The sequence below is a fragment of the Scyliorhinus canicula genome, chromosome 2 (genome assembly GCF_902713615.1).
Source record: "Scyliorhinus canicula chromosome 2, sScyCan1.1, whole genome shotgun sequence".
Classification (NCBI taxonomy): Eukaryota; Metazoa; Chordata; class Chondrichthyes; order Carcharhiniformes; family Scyliorhinidae; genus Scyliorhinus; species Scyliorhinus canicula.
In genome coordinates this window covers 4,538,842-4,560,016 of record NC_052147.1, presented here as the reverse complement: position 1 = coordinate 4,560,016, position 21,175 = coordinate 4,538,842, and the positions used below count along the sequence as shown (strand labels likewise).

The 21,175-nt window shown below is 47.4% G+C and overlaps 1 protein-coding gene across 4 annotated transcripts in view; it reads right to left on the bottom strand.

Annotated features, from left to right (window-relative positions):
* Positions 1–21,175, bottom strand: part of brf1b (BRF1 RNA polymerase III transcription initiation factor subunit b) — a 458,569-nt gene that overhangs the window by 218,817 nt on the left and 218,577 nt on the right. For 3 of the 4 annotated variants that reach the window (XR_005463757.1, XM_038822063.1, XM_038822077.1), the window contains 2 exons: positions 5,698–5,847; positions 2,135–2,228 (listed from right to left, as the gene is read on the bottom strand). Coding sequence is in view for 3 of the 4 variants with exons in the window: in XM_038822063.1 (XP_038677991.1) it covers positions 2,135–2,228; positions 5,698–5,847 (244 nt within the window). In the remaining variant the exon portion in view is untranslated. The remainder of the gene's footprint in view (positions 1–2,134; positions 2,229–5,697; positions 5,848–21,175) is intronic. The other variant, XM_038822086.1, reaches the window with a different exon arrangement.

Below are 21,175 nucleotides of genomic sequence, written 5' to 3'. Positions count from 1 at the left end.
AGGGCCCATAGCCTTTGCAGTATCCAGTACCTTCAACCATTTGGGGCCGCACGGTAGCATGGTGGTTAGCATAAATGCTTCACAGCTCCAGGGTCCCAGGTTCGATTCCCGGCTGGGTCACTGTCTGTGCGGAGTCTGCACGTCCTCCCCGTGTGTGCGTGGGTTTCCTCCGGGTGCTCCGGTTTCCTCCCACAGTCCAAAGATGTGTGGGTTAGGTGGATTGGCCATGATAAATTGCCCGTAGTGTCCTAAAAAGTAAGGTTAAGGAGGGGGTTGTTGGGTTACGGGTATAGGGTGGATACGTGGGTTTGAGTAGGGTGATCATTGCTCGGCACAACATCGAGGGCTGAAGGGCCTGTTCTGTACTGTACTGTTCTATTTCTTGATGACAGGTGGAGTGAATTGAATTGGCTGAAATGTACCAAAAGAACAAGTCCAGGTAACCAAAATCTTTGTTTTCTAGTTTGCAGTTTGAAAATTTCTGGCTGGCTCCCTGAAAAATCCAGCAAATAACCTTTGTTGGACTAAAGCTTTAAAATCTCCTGCACCATCAGTATCACACCCAAAGGGCATCACGGTGGCACAGTGGTTAGCACTGCAGCCTCACGGCGTCAAGGTCCCAGGTTTAATCCCGGCTCTGGGTCACTGTTCGTGTGGAGTTTGCACATTCTCCCCGTGTCTGCGTGGGTTTCACCCCCACAACCCAAAGATGTGCAGGATAGGTGGATTGGCCACGCTAAATTGCCCCTTAATTGGAAAAAATTAATCGGGTACTCTAAATTTAAAAAAAAAGTATCACACCCAAGTATGAGCCTTGACAGTGATTGACATCAGTTTATTTGACGCAAATACATCACATTCCAACCTGATCTCTCCCCGACCCCACCACAGGTATACACTACCAAGTACAATCACTGGTTAATGATCAGGATCAAAAATTCCGACTCAGTTATCCCCCCACGGAACCTAGTGTCACTGAGTTCACCTGCAATACCCTTGCTGCTCCTCTGGCTGAGATCAGCTCACTCGTCACAGGCAGAGGTTAAGCTGACCTTCCCAATCTGTCTGGCTCATAGCCACACTGGGTAAAAGCAACATTTTCGCTAGAAAACAATTCTCAGCATCATTTCTGGCAAAGTTACTCAACAATACAAATGGCCAAGTAGATCTAACCCTCATCACACTCAGCTGAGAATGTTGAGTTACGCAGGGCACACCTAATTACCGACAAGGCATGTGCACCAGCCTGGTACATAATGGATGTGTGTGAGAGACAGTGTCTCATAGCGAGGCGCTTCACAAGAAATGGGCAAGGATGGAGGAGTTGGGGAATCGCTCCCGCCGGAAGAATCTGCAGATTTTGGGCCTCCCGGAGGGGCTGGAAAGTTCGGATTTGGGGGCCTACGTGGTCCTGATGCTGAACTCGCTGATGGGCGCGGGGTCGTTCCGGGGACCCCTGGAGCTGGAGGGTGCCCATCGGGTGATGCTGCGGAAGCCCAGGCCGAACGAGCCGCCCAGGGCGGTGCTGGTCCGCTTTCAACGTTTGGTCGACTGTGAGTGTGTACTTCGTTGGGCGAAGAGGGAGCAGCAGGGTAGCATTGTGGATGGCACAGTTGCTTCACAGCTCCAGGGTCCCCGGTTTGATTCCGGCTTCGGTCGCTGTCTGTGCGGAGTCTGCACATCTTCCCCGTGCGTGCGTGGGTTTCCTCCGGGTGCTCCGGTTTCCTCCCACAGTCCAAGGATGTGCGGGTTAGGTGAATTGGCCATGGTAGGTTCCCCTTGGTGTCCAGGATTGCCCTTGGTGTTGGGTGGGGTTGCTGGGTTGTGGGGATAGGGTGGAGGTGTTGAACTTGGGTAGGGTGCTCTTTCCAAGAGCCGGTGCAGACTCGATGGGCCGAATGGCCTCCTTCTGCACTGTAAATTCTATGATAATCCATGATATCTGCATGAGTGTAAATAGGTGTGTGTGGACATTTTGGGAGGGCACAACTCGCCTTCAATGTGATGCTCTGTGGTTGCACAGCCTACCTGGGTGAAGTAGCAGCAGCTGCCTCCCAGGGAGGCTGACAACACTTACACAGAGAGAAGTAAACAGCACCAAGATAACTTGATGAAAAAAGCATTGAACGTTCACCTTTTCCTGAGAGTTGACTCACAGACTTTGACCACGCGAATGACCTCTTTCACAGTCCGTCTGAAATCGTGCATTCTGGCAGCCACCAAGAGAGCTGGAAAACACAACATTAAAACTCATTCTCCAAAGACTGGAAGGAAAAGCTAATCGAGACAGAGTGGCAGAGGCAGACAGAGGCACAGACACGAGAGAGAAAAACAATTTCAAGGAGACCAATACCTTCAAATGAATGGAAATTAAGTTTTCTTTAAAAAAAGGGAGCAGGCAACATCAAAATCGAAACCAAGTTGAGTGGGCCTTACTCCAAACTAGTGGGAGGGCACAGCCCTGGGCACACATGTCTATCTAACATGCCACCTGACACCAGAATGCTTACTGTCCTCATGGCAATGTCCACTCATCCGTCAGAGTGAGAGAGAGCGTAAGAGAGAGAGAGATAGAGAGAGAGAGAGAGAGAAAACATTTAGCATTTTGTCACAGCTCTACATTTCCAATGAACATGATGAGAGATCTGCCCGTCACTGAGCAGTGAGGAGCTGTTTTCAGCTTTCCCCCTCATGGAGGAAGGTGGCCAGCTCTCTGCTGTGGCACCATCAGCCACATAGATACTCTGCACCTTGGTGCTGAATCGGGATACCTCAAATGATTCAAACGGCATTCACAGTTTCTAAGCAACCGCACAAAAATGTATTCCATTACCTTATGCTGTTGCAGTTTCCGGGTCCAATACACAACTCTGACTATCCCCACCCTCTTTCGGAATTAGTTCTGCTTCTACATCAAGACCAGGAGCCCAATAGCAAACTGGGGGTCAAGCTGGCACTCTATTGCCCCATAACCTCAAAGCACTTTAATGCCAATGGCAAGCTTTACTGTTTTCCTCAACTTTCCTCCCTCTTCTCCCAGTAGTGCTGGCTGGGATAGATTCAACAGGTAACTGTCACCATCCAATATCACCTCCAAGCAGCTATTCGATGATGTGCATGTTGCTCGGCTACCTTACTGCCGGGGGTACAGCTCTCTCCTGCTGTGACTGTGTATCAGGAGTGAGAAAAGCGTAGAATCACGGGGACCAGGTCTCTCAACCGTTACAGAATCTGCAGGGTGTGTACTGCAGACCAACTGGCCTCTCTTCAGAATGCCTCAGTTTGTTCCAAACCGTTTAATCGTCCGTCCCCTAATCATTCATGCATGATAAGCACAGGAAAAATGACATGTACGCACTTCCTAGCCACACTGCTGATGCCAAGCAAATTCTGGGCAATCACCATGAACGAGGGGCATCCATCCAGGCAGTGCTGCTCCCTCACTCAGCTTCTGGAGCATAGCCACAACAATAACCTGCGATTAAGTAGTGCCACGCATGTGTGGAATCTGGGATCAGTAACCTGTGAATAAGCAGAGCCACGCGTTTGTGGAATCTGCAACCTCCCTTACACACTTTCAAACATTTACAATTGGGAGATGGGCAACAATGATTCACGCTGAAATTCAGTGCCTGCGGATCGGCCACACTTATGGCCAGTGTGGAGGTGAAGGAGGCACTGTACTAGCACAAGTCCAGTGTGTGTTCGAGAACATTCTCTGGACATGTGTCTACTCCTCGCTCCCTGTCACCACCCCCTGCGCCTTGAACTGATGCTATTTCTAGTCCCAATCAGTTAGGAATCAAAACCAAGTCAGGTCCTGAACAGCACAGACTAAATGGAAAAATTCCCACCTCGGCGGGGAGTGAGATTCAATGCCCACAATCCTGGTTTGCTACATTGTAAAGGAGATTATACAAGAGAACTGGCACATACCCAGGCAGAAAGAAGAATCTTAATAATTTTAACTATTTCGCGAGGGGATTCCCTGCATATTTACCGAAGTCGATGTCACAGCTAGGAGGTGAATAGTTAAATCTGAAGAATAACTGTCTCCCAACTCCTGTCTCCCAACTCCCTCCACATTTGCGATGGGTTGGGAAGGGAAGGGGGGGGGGGGGGGAAACATGCCCCATTTCTGTCAATCCCACCAGCATTTCCAGCAGTGATCAGGAATTCACCACATTGTCGACAGCAACCTTTAATCACTATTCAGTTGTGAGAAGGCGTGGGTGCAGAGAGCCCCAGATTGTTGGTTAAAAAATCTCTCTCCAAGTTATTATGCCTGAACTTTCCATTGCAATCATTTGCTCCTGGTTTTTAACAAGAGCATTTTGACTGTTTTTCAATATCCTTACGGTTTCAAGAATTTTTAAAAAGTGAACTTTGTGCTGAAGGGGAAGAATGCAAAGCCGGTGCCAAGTACCTCCCTCCCCTGTGTTCTGCTCTCCTCCCAGCAACATACCTCAGCCCAGCCCCTACTGAGCAGTCATTGTTATTACCTGCATTAACCGCTCTTAGGATGAGAGATTGCCAACTTGGTGGCAAGTTTGTGAACTTCCCAGGCTTATTACAGTCACCAGAGGAAATCATAGGCCCAGGAGAGCTGGGTTTTCAATCTGCCAGTCCCAGAGGCGAATTATAAAATTACCAGGCACCTTCCCCCATGCATTTCCTTCTTAAAGGTAAGGGGGAGTAGTTACATAATATGTACAAAGTAGAAATGGTCAAACAAGTTTGCTTTGGAGATTATGCTCCACATGAGCTTCCTTCCTCCTACTCCTCTTGATGTAACTCTCATCATTACATTCTATTCTTATCTCCATCATGTTTAAGGGCAGCACGGTAGCACAAGTGGATAGCACTGTGGCTTCACAGCACCATGGTCCCAGGTTCGATTCCCCGCTGGGTCATTGTCTGTGCAGAGTCTGAACTTTCTCCCAGTGTCTGCGTGGGTTTCCTCCGGGTGCTCCGGTTTCCTCCCACAGTCCAAAGACGTGCAGGTTAGGTGGATTGGCCAAGATATATTGCCTTTAGTGACCAAAAAGGTTAGGAGGGGTTATTCGGTTACGGGGATAGGGTGCTCGTGAGGGTTTAAGTGGGTCGGTGCAGACTCGATGGGCTGAATGGCCTCCTTCTGCACTATATGCTCTATGTGCTAATCTATCTTCCCCTAAAATTAATCAACTTTGTTGTAGCCAAAGCACATTCCATATTTTCGCCACTTCCTGCTTTCTCCTGAATTTCCCAACTGACTTTATCAGTGACCATATCGTACGTATGGCCCTGGTTTTGGACTCAGCACAAGTCCACCCTATCAAACCCGTTCAAAGACCTCTTCAGATTTCTATTTTGCAGAGAAAGAAATTCTAGCTTGTTCAGTCTTTCCTGATAGTTATAACCTCTTAACATTCTTGTCATCACTCTTTGCACCTTCTCCAATAGCTCCGTATCCTTTTTCATACCATGCAGAAAGCGGGCCCTCCAACTAGGGTTCAGTACAGCTTAATGCGATAATGTGACACGTTTGTTTTGCAAGTCAGATTTGTGGAAAGGGAGTTCTGATAAATTTGGATGGGGGGGGGGGGGGGGGGGGGGGGGAAGAGAGAGAGAGAGAGAGAGAGAGAGAGAGAGAGAGAGCGAGAGAGAGGACCAGGGTGACCACAAGGCCGTAGTGAGAGATCGAGGATGGGTTACCTGCTCCGCACAGTCCAGACGGCCGCCGGCCAGTGTGCATCCAGTCCCGCTTCATCCTCTGTAACAAACGGAGCGCAGTCATAGAAACTTCATGATTCTTATCCCCAAACTCTAGCATATGTGCAAACCTTGGTATATACAGACATGGATCTGTGGGAAAAGGAAGAAAAACGTTACAATGAAGAGGGAAAGGAAAGAACAGGAATAGAACTCTGCCTCTTTGAGGGTCGAGTTTGTGGCAGGGAGAGTAGAAATCACCTCTGACCAAGGCTCTCCGCTAGACTGCTGTCGAAAAGAGACTATTTAAAATCAACCCACAGCTCTTCACACCTTTGATGGAGTCTTCAGGGTCACCTAGTTCTATCCACCTATTATCAGATTTCTGTATTTGTTGGTATATTTGCACCTTATTTCTGTTGCTGTATATTAATACAGGAATTTAAACAAAATTCCCTGCTGCGATTCCTCGGTTATAATTTCAGTGTCAGATTTTAAATGTCTCTGTAGGGGGTTCCTCAGCATGTGTGGTGGTAGGGGGTCTTCCAATCTTGTCAATTTGTGTGGATCATGCGCACAAAGTTAGACTCTGCCCGCCCATTTAATGCCATTCACAAAGTGAATGCAGACTGTCCCTCCCAATTTAACCGCCTACCACACCCATGTACACACAGGGTCAGCGCTGGCTCACTGGGTCACTCCGTGCCTGAGTCAGTACACCACTGACTGCAAAACACTTGATGCGGAGATGCCGGCGTTGGACTGGGGTGAGCACAGTAAAAAGTCTTACAACAGCAGGTTAAAGTCCAACAGGTTTGTTTCAAACACGAGCTTTCGGAGCGCAGCTCCTGGAGCTGCGCTCCGAAAGCTCGTGTTTGAAACAAACCTGTTGGACTTTAACCTGCTGTTGTAAGACTTCTTACTGTGCAAAACACTTTAGGGTAACCCATGGCCATGAAAGATACTACAGGAATTGGAAATCTTCCTATTTTTTTTACCCCAGCTGCATAAACTTCCATATGTAAACTCTGCTTAAAGGATCCATTGGTCATTAAATAAATAAAAGCAAATTACTGCGGATGCTGGAATCTGAAACCAAACAGAAAATGCTGGAAAATCTCAGCAAGTCTGGCAGCAGCTGTAGGGAGAAAAAAGAGCTAACGTTTCGAGTCCAATGACTCTTTGTCAAAGCCTTGTTCTCTACCTCGAAACAACCTTTGTTTAGTCACAAACGATATCCTGTGTCCCCTCCTTGCCCTTTTTTCTCAGTACTCCGCAACAATGTGCACTTGACGTCGAGTTCAACAATTTTACATCTCCAGTTTGCTTTGTGTCTTTTTTGCCGATTTGTTTCTTTCTCTCATTTCTTCCTTTATTTTATATCCAGACGCTGTTATCTAGCCATTCGCACCTCATCTAGACATATCTTTTGTTTTTTCACTTGTCCCATTATCACTGTTTGAGTTTGCATCATTAAACCTTTTGTCATTTAAGCTCTCCTGCCCAACACAACACTCTATCACAGATGGCCCCCACCCCACAGCTTCCCTTGCTCAAAACCTATTACATTCCAAACTCTTCCCAATTCTGATTAATTGGTACAGATCTGAAATGTTATCTCCATACCCCCAGGTGCTGCCCAAGTATTTCCAGTATCGCATTGAATCTGCACCGTCTATTGGAAAGAGCACCCCACCCAAGCACACACCTCCTCCACCCCATCCCCTTAACCCAGTAACCCCAATTAACCTTTTTTGGACACTAAGGGCAATTTAGCATGGCCAATCGACCTAACCCGCATATCTTTGGACGGTGGGAGGAAACCGGAGCACCCGGAGGAAACCCACACACGGGGAGAACATGCAGACTCCACACAGACAGTGACCCAAGCTGGGAATCGAACCTGGGACCCGAGAGCTATGAAGCAACTGTGAAGCACTATGCTACCGTGCTGCCCAAACTTGACCACACCATCCTACTCCAGCACCTCTCCAATGTCACCCAGCTGCGTGCTCTTGTTTGGTTCCTTTCTGATTTATCTAATTGTGGTCAGGCCTTCCCCTGCAAAGGCTCCTCTTCCTGCTCCTGTCACTTATCAGCCCAAACCTTGTTGTACATGAGCACACACTGCTTCATCATCTGACCAATTACAAATGGAGCTCACTTGCAACAGGCAGTGGAAAGCCCCATTTCAGATGTAACGATGGAGTGTGCATCAAGCACCGGGAGAAGGTTGGGACTAGGACACTACCCTCGGAATGCCTGCAGCAAAGACCTGGAGGACAAGACAAGCCCCCACCCTCCCCCCCCCCCCCCCCCCCCCCCCCCCAACCCACCATCGTGCTTCGTCAGGCACTCCTCCAGTCAGTGGAGCCGTTCACCTCCCACCCCCAAATCTGAACTTCGGTTTTGCAAGAGTTCTTTGTTTCACTCTCAAGTCGTATGTTTCCATGTCATCATGGGCAGTCATTCTCACCTCTCCTCAACAAATCAGCTTGTATCCATGTTTGGACCCAGGCTGTATTGGGGTCTGGAGCTGGGTGGCCCTGGCAGAACCCAAACAAGCACCTGTGAGGTTATTGGTGAGCAAGTGTCACGGGATCTCATTGTCGATGACCCTTCCCATTGTTAATGGTTGGGAATAGGCCGAAAGGGCAGTTATTGGTCAGGTTGGACTTTTCCTACTTCACATTTTAATTTCTTCAAAATGCAAGGAGTACAGCACATTGTTCCCTTGCTCGAGATTACAATATTAGCAACATTTATTTGGAATGTCACAGTCCAGTACAACATTGATCAAACATTTTGACATGAGAAAACTGCAACAGTATCTAGCAGTAAGAAGCAACAAGAACTCACTCATATGAGATTGGGGATACTGCACAAGGTTAACAGAAGATGTAATTATCAACTCTCTCCATACCATTCTCCTTTCGCATCTTGTTTTTGGGAGAGGGTGGAATGTTAACATTGCTTTTGGAGCAGGTTCTTTACAATACTTTTTCCCCCTCTTTCCCTGAACATTTAGTCGTGTGCTTGCTCCGACTAGCTTCCCATAATGACCAATCACAGGAGTCAGCATGAGTCAGCATCAACAAGCCATTCAGCCACGAAGCTGGAGCGTCATGACCAACACCATCTGTGTCTTCACTCAGCATCCAGGCAAGTACATTGTGTAGCAGTGACACTCCGGAAGGAATACTCTCCAGTGAGTTTGCCTCATCCTAAGCCAAGGGTGCTGAGGTGAAAGGTGAAGGGGTATAGTCGAGGGATCAAACCCAATCTGATTGAGTGTAAATAACCAGGAGAGCAGAGCCGGGGAGAACAAAGGGCGTGAGAAAGAGCGTGACGGAGAGCAGAATGCAAGCTTAGAGCTCCTGAGGTGACGCCAGGATTCAAACTTTTTAAAATCTACATTTAGAGTACCCAATTCATTTTTTCCAATTAAGGGGCAATTTAGCGTGGCCAATCCACCTACCCTTCACATCTTTGGGTTGTGGGGACGAAACCCACGCAAACACAGGGAGAATATGCAAACTCCACACAGACAGTGACCCGGGGCCACGATTGAACCTGGGATCTTGGCGCTATAAGGCAGCAGTGCTAAGCACTGCACCACCATGCTGCCCTCCAGGATTAAAAAGTGACGCACGGCAAGTTGAAGCAGCTGATTGGGTGAGTACGTCGGGTGTGTATTTACTACTTTTATCTCATATGGTTTGTACGGTCTATATTTTGTTGTCTATACTTTGAAAGGGCTACATTCTGTCATAACGAGGACCAGGGAAGAAGAGCCCGAGAGTAATTGATATTATTTAAGTATCTTCCAAAAACGTAAGTCATGGCAGAAGAGATCAAAGCTGTGGTGTGCTCCTCCTGCTTTATGTGGGAATCTAAGTACATTCCCATTACCCAGGGCATGCATGAAGTGTCTCCAGCTGCAGCTCCTGGAAAACAGATTTCAGAGTTGGAATGGTAGCTGCAAGGAGAAGAGTATCAGGGATAGCATGTATCGAGAGGTGGTGAACAGCAGACTAAGATTCCACAGGCAGGAACGGAATGGGTGACTGCCAAGGTAAGCGAGAGGACTAGGCAGGCAGTTCAGGAATCTCCTCTGGACATTCCCCTGTAAAACAGATATACCACTTTGGATACTGTTGGGGGAATGGCGTCTCGGGGGAAAGCAGTAACTGTCAAACTCATTGCACCACGTTGGCTCTGCTGCAGAGCAAACGAGTAAAACGTTTGGGAAAGCAATAGTTTTTTTCCTATAAATTTAGGGTGCCCACTTCTTTTTTTTCCAAATTAAGGGGCAATTCATCGTGGCCGATCCACCTACACTGCACAACATTTGGGTTGTGGGGGTGAGAGCCACGCAGACACGAGGAGAATGTGCAAACTCCACACGGACAGTGGGAATGCAATAGCGATAGGGAACTCAATTGGAAGGGTAATAGACAGGCATTTCTGTGGCCGCAAATGAGACTCCAGGATGGTATGGTGCTACGGTTAAGAATGTCTTGGAGCGTTTGCAGGACATTTTGGAGGGGGAGGGTGAATAGCCAGTGGTTGTGGTACACATCGGTACAAACAGCACAAACAGTGATAAAAAAAAGGGACGAATTCCTATAAACAGAATATAGGGAGTTCGGAAGTAAGTTGAAAAGTAGGTCTTCAACAGTAGTGGTCTCATGATTATTACCAGTGCCATGTGTTAGTCAGAGTAGAAATAGCAGGATCTATCAGATAAATGGGTGGCATGGTAGCATAGTGGTTAGCACTGTTGCTTCACAGCTCTAAGGTCCCAGGTTCGATTCCCAGCTTGGGTCACTGTCTGTGCGGAGTCTGCTGTTAGGCAATTTGGACATTCTGAATCCTCCCTCTGTGCACCTGAACAGTCGCCAGAATGTGGTGACTAGGGGCTTTTCACACTAACTTCCTTGCAGTGTTAATGTAAGCCTACTTATGACAATAAAGATTATTACTATTATAAATGCGTGGCTGACGAGATGGTGCGAGGGGAAGGGTTTCACATTCCTGGGACATTGTGATCAGTTCTGGGGGAGGTGGGACCCGTACAACCTGGACAGGTTACACCTGGGCAGGACCGGGACTGATGACCTGGGGAAGTATTTGCTAGAGCCGCTGGGGAGAGTTTAAGCTAAAATGGCAGGAGGATGGGAGCCTATGCAAAGAGTCAGAGCAGGGGAATGTGCGGAGTATTTGCAATAAAGTGGATGAATTAATCACGCAAATAGAATAATGGGCATGGTATAGTCGGGATTACAGAGACATGACTGCAGGGTGACCGGAGATGGGAACTGAACATCCAGGGGTATTCACTATATTGGAAGGACAGACAAAAAATAAATGGCAGTGGGGTTGCATTGCTGGTTAAGAGGAAATTAACACAATAGTGAGGAAAGATATTAGCTCTGGCGATATGGAATCTATATGGGTAGAGCTGACATACATCAAGGGGCAGAAAATGTGAGTGACGGTTGTATATAGAGCCCCAAATTGTAGTGGTGATGTTGGAATGGCAAGAAACATCTGTAATTATGGGTGACTTTAATCAGTACATAGATTTGGCAAACCAAATTAGTACCGTAGAGGAAGGACCAACGAGAGAACAGGCCATCCTAAACTGGGTGTTGTGTAATGAGAAAAGAATAATTGGCAATCTAGTTGTGCGAGATTCCTTGGGGATGAGCGACCATAGTATGACATAATTCTTACATGGCATTGGAGGTAGTGCATTGAGAAAACTGGTTGGCAGACAGTAAACAAAGAGTAGGAATAAATGCCATTTTCCAACTGGCAGGCAGTGACTAGTGGAGTACCGCAGGGATCGGTGCTGGGACCCCAGCTATTCACAATATATATTAATGATTTAGATGAGGGAACAAAATGTAATATCTCCAAATTTGCAGACGACACAGTGTTGGGTGGGAGGGTGAGCTTGAGGAGGAAACAGAGATGCTTCAGTGTTATTTGGACAAGTTGAGTGAGTGGACAAATGCATGACAGATGCAGTATAATATGGATAAATGTGAGGTTATCCACTTTGGTAACAAAAACAGCAAGGCAGATTATCTGAATGGCTATAGATTGAGAGAGGGGAATGTGTATCGAGACCTGGATGTCCTCATACACCAGTCGCTGTAGGTGCAGCAGGCGGTAAAGAAGGCAAATGGTATGTTGGCCTTCATAGCGAGAGGTTTTGAGTATAGAAGCAGGGATGTCTTGCTGCAATTATACAGGGCCTTGGTGAGGCCACACCTGGAGTATTGGGCGCAGTTTTGGTCTCCTTCTCTGAGGAAGGATGTTCTTGCTATAGAGGGAGTGCAACAAAGGTTTATCAGACTGATTGCTGAGATGGCAGGACTGACATATGAGGAGAGATTGAGTTGGTTCGGATTATATTCGCTGGGGCGGCACAATGGTTAGCACATCCGAAATACTATATCAAGATAGGATTATGCAGTGTGCTTTTAGGAGCAGCACGGTGGCACAGTGTTAGCACTGCTGCCTCACGGCGCTGAGGACTCAGGTTCGATTCCAGCCCCGGGTTCACTGTCTATGCGGAGTTTGCACATTCTCCCTGTGTCTGTGTGGGTCTCACCCTGACAACCCAAAGATGTGTAGGCTAGGTGGATTGGCCACCTAAAAATTGCCCCTTAATTGGAAAAATTTAAATGTAAAAAAAGGATTATATTCGCTGGAGTTTAGAAGAATGAGGGGGAAACTCATATAAACCCATAAAATTCTAACAGGACTGGGCAGGGTAGATGCAGGAAGGATGTTCCCGATGGTTGGTGTGTCCAGACCCAGGGGTCACAGACTGAGGATATGGGGTAGACCATTTAGGACAGCCATGATGTGGAGATGCCGGCGTTGGACTGGGATGGGCACAGTAAGAAGTCTTACAACACCAGGTTAAAGTTCAACATGTTTGTTTCAAACACGAGCTTTCGGAGCGCAGCTTCTTCCTCAGGTGAGTGACATTGAGCACAGAGATGAGGAGATATTTCGTCACCCAGAGAGTTGTGAGCTTGGAGCTTTCCCACAGAAAGCAGTTGAGGGCAAAACATAATATGGTTTCAAGAGGAAGTTAAATATAGCTTTTGGGGCAGAAGGGATGAAAGGACATGGGAGGAAAATGGGGACAGGTTACTGAGTTGGATGATCCGCCGGGATCATGTTGAATGGCAGAGCAGACTCGAAGGGCCAAATGACCTCCTCCTGCTCCTATTTTCTTTGTTTCTATGAGTCTTCACCAAGAGTAAGAGGCAGGATACATGTGGAGAACAATTCCACACAAAACCTTCCCAATGTAGTTAAGGAAGGAGATTATAAGAATAGTTTTGGTACCAGCTGCTTATTACAGCAAATCCTATCTGGGGCAGAAATCATTGCACAAGAAATCAGATGAAGGCAGAGAATTAGGGAGTGCAAGCGACATACTGGAGATAGAAGAGAAAACACAAACTAAACTTTTGGACCTAATGTCCTTCCTATTGCTAATCAATACATCATCACTGGTCTGTTAAAACAAGCACAGAAGCAGGCTGAGTTTGAACATTTAGTTTCATGCCTCTGCAATGCAGATTCTGAGCTATGTGCTGGATTATAAGCATCATCTCTCACACAACACTGTTGCAGCAGTGGAGTGTGCGTCAAACTGCACATTAAGAAGACAGCTACAGGATAAACAAACAGTAAATACTTGTGGCAGTAGTGGGAGCAGGAAGAGCGGAGATGTGAATAACGATGCTGTAAGCACAGCTTCTGAAAAAGGTTTGGAAATTCAAATGATCCTACAAAACAGCATGCCATTTTTTAAAGAGCAAAATGGGAGTTCTGATCAAAGGTCATTGACCTGAAACGTTAGCTCAGTTTCCCTGACCACAGATGCTGCCAGAAAGGCAATTTTTAGCTCACCCTCCCCACCCCCTGCCCAAACACCCAGCCCTGCCTCTAAAGGCATTGAACACCAGTGGGGTACTGCTGTACAGTGGAAGCCAGCCCACCATACATCATTCAGGTGGTCACTCTTTCCAGGTATGCCCAAGGAGCTGGAACATTTCGTTTCAGCTAAAATATACTAGAAAGTCAACAATACGGTCAACAACTAATGACAGGCGATCCTTTCGAAAGCGGTTTCAAATTATTGGCAAATAGCCCAAGAGTGCCACATTATCACGAACGGTGAAATGAACTGGCTTTTGCCAGCTTTCAATGGGAAGTCTCACAGTTAGCTCCCAGTTTGGTACTATCAGCAGGCAGCATGTCTCAGTTCAAGCCTGCTCCGCGCAGAGTTACCTGGTTGCAATCAGCTGGTGGCCGGGGAGCTCCAATAGGGATCAGGTATTCTGTTGATTCAAATACTGAGTGGTAGCATTCTTGGCTCAGAATAATCTCCAGGGCGGCGTACGTAACCAAGTTAACATTGCAGAGCAGCAGTGAGGGATTGTTGGATAACACATTAAAACTGAAGCTCTGCTTGACTATTCGCGCAGGTGTTAATAATAATAATCTTTATTAAAGATTGAACAGCGGTATTCAAAAAGCAGCAGAGTGTTTTCTGAAGCCCTGGTCAATTTCCCTCAATCAACAACACTTCAAAAGTAATCCCTTGGTTGTGAAGTGTTAGGCTATCCTGAGAATAATAAGGGGCTATATTTCCCACCTATGTTTTCAATGGAAAATGCAAACCTAGTTCCAAACACCAGTAAAAATATTGGAATCCTTCTCAACAACAACAGCTCTTTTATCTATGATTGCAAAGGGTTATGGAGCTGATTGCCCCTGGCAGAACCCAAACTGAGAATTGGTGAGCAGGTTATTGCTGAGTAGGGTAGCACGGTGGCACAGTGGTTAGCACTGCAGCCTCACAGCGCCGAGATCCCAGGTTAGATCCCGGCTCTGGGTCACTGTCCGTGTGGAGTTTGCACATTCTCCCCGTGTTTGGGTGGGTTTCACCCCCACAACCCAAAGAAGTGCGGGGTAGGTGGATTGGCCACACTAAATTGCCCCTTAATTGGAAACAAAAATGAATTGGGAACACTAAATTTATAATTTAAAAAAAGATTATTGCTGAGTAAGTGGCTGCGTGATAACATTGTCAATGATAATTATCAGCAAAGTGCTGAAAGATATCAACAGACTGAAGTTGAGGGTGGAGGGGTGGTGCGGGGTTGGTTAGATTGCTGCTTTTTGTGGACAGACATGCCTGGGCAATTTACCACATTGCCAGGTTAATGCCGCTGCTCTGGCTGCACTGGAACAGCTTGCCTAGGAGTGCGGCTAGCTCTTCAGAACTACTATCAGGATGTTGGCAGGACATGTAGTCTTTACAACATCCCAATTGCCTTCAGTCATTTTGATATTACAACGAGTGAATCAAATTATCTAAAGACTGGGATCTGTGATGATGAGGACCTCAGAAGCAGGCCGAGATGGATCATCCACATTACTGCCAGTCTACAATCACATTGGCCAGATTGGGCAGGGTTGACAGATTTCTCTTCTCTGAAGGGTATTAGTGAATCAGATGGATTGACACAACAATCCGTTTACTGAGTGTAGGTTGTTATTCCAGATTTACTTGCCGAATTTCAATCCTAGCTGCGGCCATGGTTAGGTTTGAACCCATGTTTCCAAAGCATTCGTCTGGGCTTCTGGTCCAGTGTCAGTACCGCAATGGCAAATCCCAGGATATTTTCATAGAATTTACAGTGCAGAAGGAGGCCATTCAGCCCATTGAGTCTGCACCGGACCTTGGAAAGAGCACCCTACCTCCGCCACATCCCCGCAATCCCACCCAACCTTTTTGGACACTAAGGGCAATTTACCATGGCCAATCCACCTAACCTGCACATCTTTGGACTGTGGAAGGGAACCGGAACACCCGGAGGAAACCCACACAGGCACGGGGAAAACGTGCAGACTCCGCACAGACAGTGACCCAAGCTGGGAATCGAACCTGGGACCCTGGAGCTGTGAAGCAATTGTGCAAACCACTGTGTTACTGTGCCGCCCCAAATCACTCCATGAGTTCCTCAGGGGAGGATCCTAGGTCCAACCATCTTCAGCTGTTTCATCAATGACCTTCCCTCCATAAGTCAGAAGCGGTGGTGTTCACTGATGATTGCACAATGCTCAGCACCGTTTGGAACTCCCCAAATACTGAAGCAGATTGCATCCATATGCAGCAAGGTCTGGGCAACATTCAGACTTGGGCTAATAAGTGGCAAGAAACATTTGCACCAGACAAGTGCGAGGCAATGACCATCTCCAACAAGAGGTAATCTAGTCATCTCCCCATGATATTCAATGGGCCAGGTTCGATCCCGGCTCTGGGTCACTGTCTGTGTGGAGTTTGCACATTCTCCCCGTGTCTGCGTGGGTTTCACCCCCACAACCCAAAAAAAAAATGTGCAGAGTAGGTGGATTGGCCATGCTAAATTGCCCCTTAATCGAAAAAATAATTGGGTAATCTAAATTTATTTTAAAAAATGAGAAAAAAAAAAAATGATATTCAATGGGCTTACCATTACTGAATTTCCCACCATCAACATCCTGGGGATTACCATGGACCAGAACCTGAATAAGATCAGTCACAGAAATAGCGCGGCTACAAGAGCAAGTCAGAAGCTGGACATTCTGTGACAAGTATCTCATCTCTTGACTCTCTCAAGCCTCATCAACAAGGCACAAGTCAGAAGTGTGATGGAATACTCTCCACATTCCTGGATGAATGCAGCTCCAAAAATACTCAAGAAGCTCAACACCTTCCCAGACAAGAAGCCTGCTTGTTCAGCGCCCCATCCACTACCTTAAACATTCGCTCCCTCCACCACCGATGCACAGCAGCAACCGTGTGTACCATTTACAAGGTTCGTTGACACAACGTGCAAATCCATTAGGCTGGGAAAGCTATTACAAGCAACAAAGGGATTCAAAATACAAAAAGAGAATACGAAAGAAACTTGCAGGGTTTATGAAAGGTAACAAAAGCTTTATTAATATATTAAAAGAAAAGAAATGTTGAAGGATAACGTGGATTAATGGAGAGAAGTGGGGAAGACAATAATGGAGAATAAGCAAACCATAGGTTAGTTAAATGAGAAAGTGGTAAAATAGAGCAAAAGGATTTAATACCAGTAAAACAAAGGAATAAGAAAAATATGAAAGTTAGCAGATTTAATAAGCAAATAAAAACGTCATACAGAAAATACTGAGTGGACACATTTCAGGAACCTAATCGTTTCTGTTACAGAGGGAATTGCAGATGCCACAAGCATAATTTTTCTCAAAGCTCTACAGATTCAGGAACTGTGCCTTTGGATTAAAAAATTGCAAATGCCAGTCCATTATTTAATCCTCCAGGAATGGCAGTGAGAATACCAGAATCGCCCTCCATCTCCCAGTGGCTATCAAAAGCAGTCCGGGACATTTTAAAACAATAGGATTTATACTCCCCGTTAACCGATCAACTCTGGGCAGCTCACAGTCCATTTTATTTTTAAAATTTAGAGTACCCAATTCACTTTTCCAATTAAGGGGCAATTTAGCGTGTTCAATCCACCTATCCTGCACATCTTTGGGTTGTGGGGGCGAAACCCACGCAGACATGGGGAGAATGTGCAAACTCGGACAGTGACCCAGCGCCGGGATCGAACCTGAGACCTCGGTGCCGTGAGACTGCAGTGCTACCACTGTTGCCACCGTGCTGCCCTCTCACAGTCCATGTAACAGAATGGAAGCATGACTGTACATGGGGCAGCCAGCGTGACGACATGGGACCTTTACGTCACGTACTGCACTCATGGACGTCACTGCTTGCTGCCCTGTCTGTTTCTTCCCGTGAGGGCTGGTGCTGAAACTGTCTGAGACTGGGCGGAACGAGCAAGGCTGGAGACAAGTCGTTGAGTGGTCTACTCGAGACTCAGAGAGAAGAACGAACAAAGGAGACTGTACAGCCAGGAGGGTAAAGCATCGAGTGACAGGGCAAGGCTGCCGAACTGTCTGAACTTTCACAACTACGCCTGGCTGCAAGTCACCATTCCACACCCTGGAATTTTCTAGAAAATTGATACCCACGATGCATGGTCCTACCCACGGTTCATGGTCCCACCAGCCCAGCCTAGAAACGGCTCCCAGACCCCAAAGGAAGTCCCGAGAGAGGCCAAGACTCACTCAAGCTAAGAGGGAGCGCTTCTGCTTCCAGCTTCTTGTTCTGCTGCTGGGTTTTAAAAGTTGTATTGATTAAAAAGCCTTAAAAATCAAACTTTTTTTAGGGCTTTTTAATCAATATAATTTTTAATGCACAGCAGCAAAACAAGAAGCTGGAAGCAGAAGGGCTTTCCATCAAGAGATTTGAGTAATCGAAGTCTCACACTTAAATTAAAAATGAGGGCTTTATGGTGCACTGATTTGGAAATGACAGGCCAAAGGTCAATTGATGAAACCATCACAATCAGGGAAAGACAATCTCCCGGAATAGCTTTATTCAGAGTTGGGAACCCCAGGAGGATCTAGGGCCGGGATTCTCCCCTACCCGTCGGAGCGGGGGGTCCTGGCGTTGTGGAGTGGCAAGAACCACTCCGGCGTCGGGCCTCCCCAAAGGTGCAGAATTCTCCGCACCTTTAGGGGCTAGGCCCGCGCCGGAGTGGTTTGCGCTCCGCCGGCTGGCGCGAACGGCCGAAAGGCCTTCACCAGCCGGCGGATGTCCGCGCATGCGCCGGAGCGTCAGCGGCTGCTGACGACGTCATCCCGGCGCATGCACGGGGGTCTCTTCCGCCTCCGCCATGGTGGAGACCATGGCTGGATGCAAAGAAAAAGAGTGCCCCCACGGCACAGGCCCGCCCGCCGATCGGTGGGCCCCGATCGCGTGCCAGGCCACCGTGAGGGCACCCCCGGGGCCAGTTCGCCCCCCCCCCCCCAGCGCCCGCCCGCGCCGCCAATCCCGCTGGCACCAGACGTGCTTTGATTCCCACCGGTGGGAAAGGCCTGTCAGCGGCGGGACTTCGGCTCATCGTGGGCCGGGGATCGCCACGGGGGGCCCACCGACCGGTGTGATTCCCACCCCTGCCAATTCCCGGGTAGCGGAGAATTCGGGCCATGGCGGGGGCGGGATTGAATTCTGCCCCAGGTAACTGGAGACGTCATTTATTTCAGAATAATAAAGTTACTGGAATCCATGAGCTGAGAGAGAAGAGACTGAGCTCCCACACAGGTACCAACTGATCAGAGAGTCAGTATGGATTAATGCCATTTTAATAATAATTTTTATTATTGTCACAAGTAGGCTTACATTAACACTGCAATGAAGTTACTGTAAAAAGCCCCTAGTCGCCACACTCCGGTGCCTGTTCGGGTCAGAGGGAGAATTCAGAATGTCCAATTCACCTAACAGCACGTCTTTCGGGACTTGTAGGAGGAAACCGGAGCACCCGGAGGAAACCCACGCAGACACGGGGAGAACGTGCAGACTTCGCACAGGCAGCAACCCAAGCCGGGAATCGAACCCGGGTCCCTGGCACTGTGAAGCAACAGTGCTAACCACTATGCCACCATTTAGATCACTATCATGGTGAACACAGCAGTGTTTATGGATATTAACCTCTAAAAGACATTTGAAAAGGTGCAACGTAAGAGATGAACAAAACTGAAAGCACACAGAATTGAAGGTGACTTTACGACACGGTTGGAAGGTGGGAGACAGAGAGAGAAGGGATGAGGGGATTTGACAAGTAATGTTCCTCAGCAATTACACTGGGATCTCAACTGGGATTACAACTGCAATTACAACTGGGATCTCAGCTTTTCACCATATAAACTGACTTGGATGAGGGAAGACAGAGTTGTGCATCCAAGTTTGCAGATGACACTTAAGTTAGGAAGCACTGTAAATGGGAGCAGGAAGTTTAATTGTGGGGTAGTGTGAAGTTATCCACTTTGGATCGCAGAAAGACGAATCGCAACATTATCTTAATGGTGAGAGACTAAAAGCTGTGGAGGAGCACAGGGATTTAGGTGACCATGTACACAAATCTCTAAAAGCTGGTGAACATGTAGAAAGAGTAATTAAAACGGTTAATGGAACGTTGGCCTTTATCTCAAGAGGAAACGATGCTTCACTTACACAGAGCCTGAGACAGACTCAAGCTGGAGCAGTGTGTTGAGATTCAGACAACAACCCTCAGGAAAGACATATTGACCTTGGAGGGAGTACAGTGCAGATTCACAAGAATTATACTAGCTCTGTTGTCTCTTGTGTTTAGATGGCTGAAGGGTGAGCTAATTAAGATCTTTATAAAATGATAAAGCATTAGTTAGAATAGATAGAGAGATATGACAGGGAATACAAATTGAGAGTCATCATCTTCAAAATAGGCCTTTTAGGGTTGAAATCAGGAAACATTTTTCCTGCACAAGGGGCAGTGAGATTCGAGAACTCTCCAGGTGACTCCATGGCTTAGCACCCTGTGACTAAATGGCACATCAACACACAATCACTGACTATCTGCCACAACTCGCCAATGGCAATTTGTTCCTCTCACAGATGGTGGTGTAACGGCTGGCACGAGGCAGCCAGGATCATCAGGGAATTAAGGCCACTATGTAGGTATGCTGAGCTGGGTCAGTGTAATGGCCACACCATGCAGGCATATGGCACACTGGGCTGATCACTGTTTATTCCAAGGAGAGCCGCCAACTTTCCAGGGTTGACTTGAAATCTCCAGCAATTCAAGATTAATCTTTTTAAAAAATAGATTTAGAGTACCCAATTCATTTTTTCCAATTAAGGGGCAATTTAGCATGGCCAATCCACCTAGCCTGCACAGTTTTGGGTTCTGGGGCGAAACCCACACAAACACGGGGAGAATGTGCAAACTCCACACAGACAGTGACCCAGAGCCGGGATCGAACCTGGGTCCTGGGCGCCACGAGGCCACAGGGCTAACCCACTGTGCCACCGTCCTGCCCTTTGAAGATTAATCTTGCAGATACTGCTGCAAACAGGGAGAAGAGCCAGGGAAGTGGGACGGAAATTTTTGGAAAAATGAAAGGAAATGAAAAGAAAATCACGTACTGTCACAAGTAGGCTTCAAATGAAGTTACTGTGAAAAGCCCCTAGTCGCCACATTCCGGCACCTGTTCGGGGAGGCTGATACAGGAATTGAACCGTGCTGCTGGCCTGCCTTGGTCTGCTTTCAAAGCCAGCGATTTAGCCCTGTGATAAACCAGCCCCTAAAAATTAGCAGAGAAGGGGATTAAGACACTAAAAGATTTGTTTCTTGGGGGTCATTTTCCAAGATTGAAGAAGCTGGGAGAGAAGTATGGGCTGGAGCAGGAGGAAATGTTTAGATACTTGCAGGTTTGAGATTTTGCCAGGAAGAAAATACAGAGCTTCCCAGTGGAGCCGGCTTCCACGTTGCTGGAGGAGGTGCTGACGACAGGGGGACTGGAG